Below are 10531 nucleotides of genomic sequence, written 5' to 3'. Positions count from 1 at the left end.
TGGAGGGGCTACGAAAACAAGAGCAGGGTATGCGATTGTTTTGGCTGGTGGAGCATGGAAAGTTTGGGACGAGGTGCCGGGGTAGTGGTGGAAAGGGGTAAAACCCAGTGCATGCTGAGGGGAAAGATCAACGGTACTGGGATTCTGGGCTTGTGCCAGTGATGGGATGAAAGCGGGATTTTCTGTGTAGTTAGCGGGGAATGAAGGTGGAGGATGCCCCCTGATCCAGGCTTGATACATTTCTGCCATTTGATGCTTCAACCTGTGGACCTCCTCTTTCAATTCAGACTCCGATTCTACAATCTCCCTCGGCGGGTCAACAACACTCGTGTCCGACTCTTTGCTAGTCATGATTGCCTTGCGCTTTGATCTGGTGTTATAGGGGTGACTTGCCAGGATGCCAATAAACTAACCACCTAAACAGAACCTGTCTTTTTATGCACACACAATAACTTGGTCAGTTTTAAAGCATTTAACAGATAGGGAATCGCATATTGGGGATGCACTGCACCTGAGCAGTTAAACGTTTCTAAATACTTTGCGACGACTTATGTGTTTCATCCCGGCTCTTTTCCCAAATTTCAAATCCTGATTTTTTTCCTCTCTCCTTTGCTGTGTTTTGCTCTTTTAATGCTCATTCTCTTTTCTTCCTTTTGTTTGGCCCCTCTTTTCTTTCTCTCCTCCCTTTTTTCTTTTCCTCTCTCTTTTTCTCTCTCTTTTTCTCTTTTTTTCTTGTTTTCTTCTCTTTTTTTTTTTATTTTAAAACTATGATCGAATCTTATGGGGATTGCCTACGTATCATGACGCCGCATGAATCAGATCATTACGTAGTTCAGGGATATAAATGCGAAATGAAAGATTTTTTTTTTTTTGGGTTTGTTCAATATTTCATTAATAAAAGACATCTTTTTGGATTTTCTATTACAAGGACTTAAAAGTAGTGATGACTACAAAAGACAAATCTACAGACTCGAAATAAAGCAATAAACAGCCTTGACAAAGACGAACAAAACTCGAGCAAAGTAAAATACAGACTCAAAAACTAAAAAAATCAAAAATACATAAGAGCCTCCACTGGTACTCTGGGGGCTTGCGGGATATCAGCCGGTCTCCGCACGGGCCTACGGGCAATATCTTCTTGAAGGTGGTCTAGGTCAACCATCACCTGTCGAACGAATGTCATCACAAAAGCAAAAAACATAGACTTGGTCATGTCTTCACATTCATGGCATTTCATTACAACATAATCAGCTATCTCTTTAATCCTCATTCTGATGACACCCTTTTCTTGAAGCAAACGTCCAATCTGCTGGGCCCGAGCCTCCAACACTTGTGTATCTTTGTTGTTTTGGTCTTGTAACTGCTGCATGCTTTCTTGTAGTTGGTAAATCAATGCATAGCAATGCTCTCTTTCTGTCTTGAAATCCTTTGTTTGCTTGACCATTTCATTTTCCAGGGCAACCAGCTTTTTCTGTAAAATTGCTACTTCTTTGTCATATTTCTGCTTCAACTGGTGGGCTAATCTAGCATGTTCTTCCGCACTTTTGGCCAACTTTGCTTGAGCATTTAACATGCCCCTTTAGGCCTTTGTCAAGTCAAAACCATAATCATGCACTTTCCGCCTTAGATTGGTTATAATTTTCTCATCTCTCTCACTTCTTACCGGTATCTCGGCGGTTATTTTCATTCTCTGGATTTGGGCTCGAAGAGCTTCATTTTCCCTAGCCAACCTCTTCTTTTCCCCTTCATCTCCAGCTGCCTGCAAACTACTATCAAATTTGATTTTTTCAATTTGTTCTTCTAGTTTGTTTATAGTAGTCCGGTATTCTTTTTCTTTAGCTAACCAAACCCATTGCTCTCGTGCTCCATTGGTGAATTATTGGACATGGGGCCTTTTGACGGGCTGTTCTGGCTCTTGATCGACCCGACTTCTTTTACCATACCATGTGGCGTAGTTGGATCCTACTTCACCCGTGGACAAATCCCGTACTTGAGTCTGTGGCTCCAGGAACCTACATTGGTGCCAAATCTGGCGAACCCTTTCTTCTGGGAATGTGGCTTTTGGGCATAGTTCAATAACCTTTGGACTCAAATCTTCGTCATAGGGGACTGTATGGTATCTGCCCAATTGGCGTACGACCCGATGCGGGGCATATGGCTGAATACTCCGAAGACCCATTAATAAAAGAAAGCACACTCCGGCGGACATGTAAATAACTTCATCGACCGGGAGCCAACTGAAAGTCCACTCAATTCGATTTGCGTTTAAAGAACCCAAATACGCGAACCATGCCTCAGTACCTTCTGGCAACTCATGATCGTTTACCTGTTTTTCATATTCTTCAATGCAATTGAGTCCGGTCAGACCATAGTTCATATACCCTGGGCGATGACAAAGATGTTCTACCAACCACATTTGTAAAAGCAAGTTGCAACCCTCAAAAAACTTTATCCCAGCTCGACAAACGATTAAAGATCGGTATATTTCTGCGAGAATTATCGGTATGATAGTACTATTAGTATTTTTGACCATAAAGTCGGCCACTCCTGCGAGCCCCAATTCTATATGTCCGTCACTCCTTGGGCATATCAACGTGCCTAAAAATGCCACCACAAAGGCCAAACCCCTGCGTGCTTCCCATTTGTCTTTATTTCTCTGATGATTCAAACCAGTGTCCGGAGCCTCAAATCCGCGGGGGTCCCCATACCGGTTGCATAAGAAACGGAATGTGCAGAATCCTCCGGCTAAATTTTTGTCTTTAACCTGCCGGCTAATACTGAGGAGGTCCAAAAACTTATGAGGGGTTACAGTTCTTGGTGCTACTGGATATTGTTGCCTTAACTTCCCTTCGAAACCAGCATAACATGCTATCTCCTCTAGTGTAGGGTTCAACTCGAAATAAGAGAAGTGGAAAACATTGTGTGTCGGTTCCCAAAACGGTATCAAAGCTTCGATTATATCAACCCTTGATTTAATCACTAGAAGACCAGTGAGCCCACCTAAAGCCTTTGTCACAGAATGCTTGGCGACCTCCCCCAGGTCGTTCCACCACATGTGAAGTCCTAGTGAAATCTCATCTACGACTCGAAAAGGTATATTTTCAACAGTGCTCATCCTGCACATTTTTATTTAAGGCGACTGGTGAAAAACAAGTGATTTTTTATATATGTTTTTTTTAATTTTTGACCCCAAAAGAAAGATTATATTTGCAAAATAAAACTCAAACAACTCAAGGCCACCTTTGCAAATATGGCCCTTCAGCCCTTCAGAAATGAAGATTTTAAAGTTGTGCTTGCTAAGTGGCCAAAATTAGAAAAAGAGCCATAGGTGGCTATTCTTGCAAAACAGCCTTTCGGCGTCCCGTCGGGACGTTTCTGGCCATTTGGACAGAAAATGGCATCCCCTAAATTTATTTATGACAAAATGACGCATTATTTATATTTTTTTGTTATTTTTGCAAAAACGGGGCCGGACCCGATGAGGGTTGCCTACGTATCTCACATCCGGTAAGAATCAAACCCGCGTAGTTCGGTTAATTTTGATGCACAGACAAATATGATTTGTTTTGAAATGCTTTTCTCTCTTTGTTTTTGAAATTTTTATAGAGAAACGGTTTTTTTTAATACCGGAATTGTCAAAACCAGGCGTTTTTCTATCCTACCTCACTCTTTGTTTTTTCTCTTCTATTTTTTTTTTTGATTTTGATTTTTTTTTTCTAACTCAAGATGCCGGTCAACATACAAGCCAAGCAAATTAATTTACAAGTAGCACGTAAAGAATGCATCAGGATGGTCCTTTAATTTTGCGTACACTTATCCTAGACGGACCCAACCCCTGTGTTGAGTCCCCTAAGTCAAATGCACGTGATGCAAGCAAACGTACCTACTAGGGATCCGACATGAGGCTGTGTTATTCTAAGTTTAAATCCTGGGTGTATTGTTCTAGACCTAGCTTACCCGAGCGGACAACTCGAGCTAATGGGGAGCAGCGTACCGGAAATACAGAAGTTTTACCAGTTTTGTAACTTGTCCGAACCTCATTCTAAAATTAGGATATGACTCTAATAGAAAATAAGCCACGCGAAACGCACGCTCCCCAGAAGATTTAGAAGACTCAGAGAAAAGGAGGGTTTCGTAACAGTTTATATACATTTCACATAATATCATTGCGGTAAAAAGCGACATTTAGCACATTAGTTTCAAACACGTAAAAATCAGATAATAGACAAAAACTATGTATAACAGTTATTCTAAGCTCGAATTCTGAACCCTGAACCAGAAGTTCTGGGTTCTTGTCTCCAGCAGAGTCGCCAGAGCTGTCACACCTCCTTTTTCCCGAAGGGATAGGGAGTTTTTTCAATTAAAGTGACATAAATCGAAATGGAATTATTTATTCATTCAGAGTCGCCACTTGGAATAATTTACGGTGTCCCAAGTCACCGGTTCATTTTAGAATCCCAAATCGAGAAAAAATGACTCTATTTTTTGATCTGCGAACACAGAAAATCGGGTAAGGAATTTTGTTAACCCAGGAGAAGGTGTGAGGCACTCACGGATTCTGTGATTTTAGCACGGTCGCTTAGCTATTAATAATTGGTCTAATTATCTGATTTATACATATTTAAAACCTATTGTGCATTTTTATCTTCTAATCGCTTTTAATTATTTATGAAATTATTTCTGGAACAAGTCACGATATCGTACACTTGCCGTTTTGATACACATTGCAAACCGCGCCACATAAAATACACCCGCGATTTACGACATATTTATTTTTATTATTATTCGAAGTTATAATCGGGTCACATGAAATGCGTACCCAAATCGGGGATTATGTATCATGACTATGCCATGGGAATCGTACCCATAGTTACGATAATTTAATATTAATCGCGCCTAAAGTAAGTTAGGATATTTGAAGTAATCCTATACATTGTTTGAGATGATTGTAAACAGTTGTAGATCATGGAATTCGTTTGCTACTTTAACTTGACAAAGAATTATAAAGTTCTGCCTTCCATTTTAAAAGGAAACGAAGGTTATTAATAACCAAGTTTCAGACATACTCATCATTTGGGATTAAGCTTCATATGATGCCCAATATAATAAAAGGGAAATCAATTCAAAATGGGTTCAACTACATGAATTTTCTAGACCCCATGCTCATTACTTCCTAACAAATTTTCGTGTATTTGGCCAAACCCAATTTCTAAAGAATGCGTAAAATATTTAATTATCTAATGGGCTGGCCAACCAAAACCCACAACCCGAGTCATTAAGACAAAATCAAATAAACAAACAAACACCAAATAGCTAGAACAAAGAAACGAGAAAATGACAGCAGACAAATATAACATGATAATATGACGAGAGCCATTAGATTTCCGTTTGAACCCAACTGCCACCCACTTATTCTAAATGACTCAAAACACTCCAAGGATTTCAAGCTTAGTCTCTTAGCACGTACGGTACCACTTTATCAATAAGAAATCACTTCCTCAATAAGAAAACCAATCTATTTACATGTCATGGAAAGATAATCTATATGATATAACTTAAACACATTGAGAGTGCACCTAAATACATGTTTAAAGGAAGAACCTCCACATAACTATCCCAGAAATTAGACTTACGAAATTGGGACAAGCATATGAACTATCAAACAGATAATCAGAGACACACATAATAAGAAAGCTAATGGATTGCCATTTCAGTTCAAACTTACTGGAAAATCCATTAATATCACAAGGGAATCCCCCCAAAAGAAAGTATACAGACTGCTTGATTCATGAAGCTATTTCACCACTATATCTCTCATATGACCTCAATTAAAGCAGAAAGCAGTCACTTGAAGCTTTAGGATTTGAATTGCGCAATATTTCATTATTGTTACGCCTTTAGGAGAGAAACTACATATACCTAGCAAGATTCCAAACATTTTCGTACAAAACTCAAAGAGTGAAGCCGAGCAATCAAGAACTATCAACAAGACGCGGTTCCTCTATAAACACTCACAAGTTCATCAAAACCCCAGTCCTTCATGTCGAAAACAGACATATTTGAGTTTAAACGATGTCCAAATGAACTAAGGAAGCTAAATGCTCTCATATATGACATGAAAATTCAATCAGACCAACTCTTAAAATTCGATTTCAATTTGCCCTAGGAGAAACAAACAATCAATTTAAATAATGTTTCACCGATCATTTAAACCGTAAAAAATAGACGTCGGTCTAATATTTAATACATGGTCATCAATCTGACATCAAAAGATCAAACAAGCTGATTGCGGCAAATGAGATCAAATTTCACAAAAAATGTTAAAGTGACTAAACCGATCAACAGCAGATAAAGAACATTAGGGAAGAACCAACAAAGACACTCCAACATACTTATGAAACCATAGAGGGGGCATTCGATTGATTCATGACTCACTTGCTAATTATACAACTAACCAACTCAAGGCGAACATATCGAAAACTAAGTATTTAGATCGGGAACAATTCGATAGAACACTAAGACGATTTTCATGAATGAAAAAGAAGCATACTCAAGTCAATTCCTAACACCCAAGTCTCGTCATATTTAAATCCACAAAAAAAAAATAGAATGAGAAAGCAACTATTTTCAAGCTTCATGTATATAACCATGGAGGAACAGATGCTCAGCAACATACCTGATGATAGAAAAAATACACATAAAAAATAAATCTCTGAATGTTGAGGAAAATATCAGCACGAACAGCAAAAACCAAACCAAAACAGCTTCATAAGGTCACTTCTAAAATCCAAAGAGAACCCAGAAAAACTACTGAAATAGTATGAATTCGAATCTTTTTTTTTTTTTGTTATTTTCTAAATCATTTTTTTAGTTTTTAAGATATTTTCTGAAACAAAATGAGAATGAGAAATTTTTTTTTTGAAAGAAAAGTGGAGAGTCATAAGATCCTTCTTTCTTTCCAAAAATGCAGAGCATCCATAAAAATTCCACTATCTATAGGGAGGGTCCCCTTTTTATACTAAAAATCAAGGAATCCCTTTTAACATGTGCCATCCCTAAAAATAGGGAAAAATGCATCTTCTAAAATCGAATTGGACAGCTATCCCTTTTCAGATATTTTCCTTCATTTTTCAGCTCCTTTACTTCTGTTTATTTGCTCAAAAGTCCCAAAAATCTGACCTCTTTTAGTTTTCTTTTTGCTAATTAGTCCTTTCCCTATCCTCTAGAACCTTCTTAATTGGTTACAGAAAATATTCCCTCAATTTTAATTCCTAAACTACCCTGCAAGATCCTTGTATTTACACCTCTTGTGAAAATGTAACCCTACTGATTAATGAACCACTGGGCTTGGGTCAAAATTAGAGCAAGATTTGTGTCACTGATCACTAGCCCAGCTTGAAAACAAACTAAATAGCCTCTTTCTTTCCTAGTCTAAATATTTTCTAAATTGACCAATCTAATTCTAATTAAAGCTAACTTTGCAAAATTAACCTAACTATCTATTTTCTAACAATTAACTAATTACTTAGCAAACAAATACATGTAAAATCACTAATGTATTTTTGTATTTTAATAATGCTAATTAAATATTAATAATGCAAGTAAAAATCTAAGAATGCAAAAAGCAAAAAGAGAAAAAATATTTTTTGATCATTTTCATGATTCGAAATGCTACTAAAACATGCTAAAAGTGCAAATGAATGCCAAACAAATAAAAGTAAATTTTTTTAAAATTCTACAAAAGTCACTAAAACTATTTTTTGAATATTTTGGGAGTAATTTCCTATGCGGGGCAAAAATTAGGTGCTCACAAATTTCAACCACAAAAATCAGAGAGAAGTTTGGCAAAGCTAGTACGGGCGTTGTAGTTAAAGCTAGTTTCAGCTTATCAAAGGCTTCCTCAACCTTCTTAGTCCAACAGAAGCTATCCTTTTTGAGTAGATCAGTAAGAGGTTTACTAATGATCCCATACCCCTTTATAAACCTCTTACAATACCCAGCTAATCCCAGAAATCCCTTAAGTTGGGTGACTTTCTTAGGTTCAGGCCAAGTCTTCACAGCCTCTACCTTTCTAGGATCAGTAGACACTCATTGTGAGGATAAGTAATGCCCCAAGTACTCTACTCTTTCTGCCCTAAACACACACTTGCTTTTCTTTGCTAATAACTAATGTTGTACAAGTAGATCAAATGCAATCTTAAGGTATTGCACATGTTCTTCCAAGCTCTTGCTGTAGATTAAAATATCATCAAAGAACACAAGAATAAACTTCCTCAAATATGCCTGAAAAATATGGTCCATCAGCCCTTGAAAGCTTGAAAAAGTATTGGTCAGCCCAAAGGGCATAACCAAATATTCATAATGCCAAGAATATGTCTTAAAGGCAGTTTTGGCTACATCTTCAGGTGCCATTCTAATTTGATGGTATCCTGCCCTGAGATCTATTTTAAAGTATATCTGGGAGCCTCCTAACTCATCCAACAACTCCTCAATAATAGGGATGGAAAATTTGTCTTTGACAGTCATTTTGTTCAATGCTCTATAAATCACACACATTCTCAATTTTCCATCAAATTTTCCACCAACACCACAGGTGAAGCATATAGGCTAGAACTGTGTTGAATAATTCCCTGTGCCAACATCTCTTACACCACCTTCTCTATGACATTTTTTTTGTATAGGGGAATATCTATAAGGTCTGGTATTGGTTGGAGAGGTGCTCTCCAATAGTGGTATGTGATGATCAAATACACCTTTAGAAGGGGTAATTGAGTTGGTTCTCCAAACACATTGCCATCTTGTTTTAGGACCTCACTAACTAGCCTTGATTCATGTATATCTTTAGCTCTTGCAGCCCTCAATTCTTCTTCATTGGCACCTCTTACCTTCACCATAAAGAATGTTTAACTATTCCTGTCAACCTTATCTAAGGCCTTGGACTGGAAAGCCTTGAGTTTGGGTTGGATTTCTTGTAAGGTCAACAGTTTGCCCTTATACTCAAACTCTATTATTAGCTTTTTGAAGTTGAACTTGATATCTTCTAATGGATACAACCATTGTATGCCCATCACAATATCACTGCTGCCTATAGGAAATACTAGGAAATCATCTTGAAAAACTGCACCCTGCATGAGCCACTGAAATCCTTTACACATTTTCTCTGCCCTCGGCTACTTTTGGCCTTGCATTTATGGCCAGCAAGTTCTCATCACAGAAGAAGCATATGCCTCTTGCTCTTTTTTCATCCATCTCAGCAGGTGCCAGTCTTCTCTTTCTGTTGTTATCCATTATGACAGTAGAAGGTTTCTTGAACCTAGAGGAACTATCTTTCTGCCAATTGCTAGAATTGTGTCCACTTGATCCCCTATTCATAGAAGATTTTGAGTTCAAGTTCCAAATTTCCCTACTCTGAGAAGCAAAGTTTGCCTCCTGTAATCTAGACAAGTAGTAAGCTTGAGGTAAGGTACTTGGGTTTCCTACCCTGACATCACTGCTCAGTTCTGGTTTGAGGTTGTTAAGGAAGATGCTAATTGCATGCCCTGTTGATATGTCTAGTCTAGTCATTACACTATTAAATATCTTTTGGTACTCCTTAATTATCCCTGTATGCTTCACATTCATTATTTCAGTCATTGGATCATTATATTCTGCGCCAAAGCTGTCACATAGTGCCCAAATATACTCATCCCCTGTGGGAAGGGGCATTTGACTCTGCTCCTCATGTATCCAAAATGCCATTGTAGTGCATCACTTTCAAAGTGCATAGACACTAGTTTCAACTTCTGCTGGATGGTGACCTCTTCCTTAGAGAAGAATTGATCCAACTTATACAACCAGGTTCTCAAATCCTCTCCATTGAACCTTGGGAACTCAACCTTAGCATATTTAGTAAATGAAAGGGTTGGTATATGGGTGTTTGGTTAGTGAATTGCAGCTTGCCATGGGTTGTTTCTGGGTGTGTTTTGAGGTAGGTTAGAGGGTGGTTCATAAGGAACTTGGTGGTGTATATAGGTGGGGCTATATGAGTGTTAGGCACTTGATAGGCCATGGAATACTGTGGGGCTTGGTTATAAGAGTTGTAGGGGTATTGAACTCAACTGGGAGTGCGAGAGTACTGGTAAGCCTGAGCATAATGACTTCTGTTTAATTTAGTAAGAGGATGTGATTGAGTTGGAAGGGTCCTAGGTTGAGGAGAGTAAGGGTCTAAAGGTCCTTTTGTTGAGAACATAGAAGGATAGGTTCTCACTGGTTGACTTGGATTCTACAGATTAGGATTCACCTGTGTTTGAGTAAGGGTTCCAGGGGAGGTCCAATTTACTCCCATAGTAGTATTTCGAACAGGGGGCATAGTGATTGAGGTCAGAATACTACTAGGAACACTCGACAAAGCTGGACAATTATCTCCCATGGAGTTGGGTGTTGCCATTTCCCCTAAACTGAGAGAGAAATCGCTAGGAGAGTACAACTCCCCTCCTCTTGGGTCTATATCCTTGCCTCGTTCAGGTCTTCTGCCGCTATGTATGACTTCTCG

At 38.5% G+C, this 10531-nt stretch overlaps 1 protein-coding gene across 1 annotated transcript; it reads right to left on the bottom strand.

The window, feature by feature from the left end:
• Positions 1-580: 580 nt before the first annotated feature.
• On the bottom strand, positions 581-7122 carry LOC117281154 (uncharacterized). The gene is made up of 2 exons (XM_070195263.1): positions 6677-7122; positions 581-6036 (listed from the first exon to the last, which is right to left on the bottom strand). The coding sequence occupies exon 2, from the start codon at positions 3122-3124 to the stop codon at positions 1877-1879; it is 1248 nt and encodes a 415-aa protein (XP_070051364.1). The 5' UTR covers positions 3125-6036; positions 6677-7122; the 3' UTR covers positions 581-1876.
• Positions 7123-10531: the final 3409 nt, after the last annotated feature.

Source organism: Nicotiana tomentosiformis, chromosome 2 (assembly GCF_000390325.3).
Source record: "Nicotiana tomentosiformis chromosome 2, ASM39032v3, whole genome shotgun sequence".
Taxonomy (NCBI): domain Eukaryota; kingdom Viridiplantae; phylum Streptophyta; class Magnoliopsida; order Solanales; family Solanaceae; genus Nicotiana; species Nicotiana tomentosiformis.
This window is presented reverse-complemented; position numbering and strand designations above follow the sequence as displayed.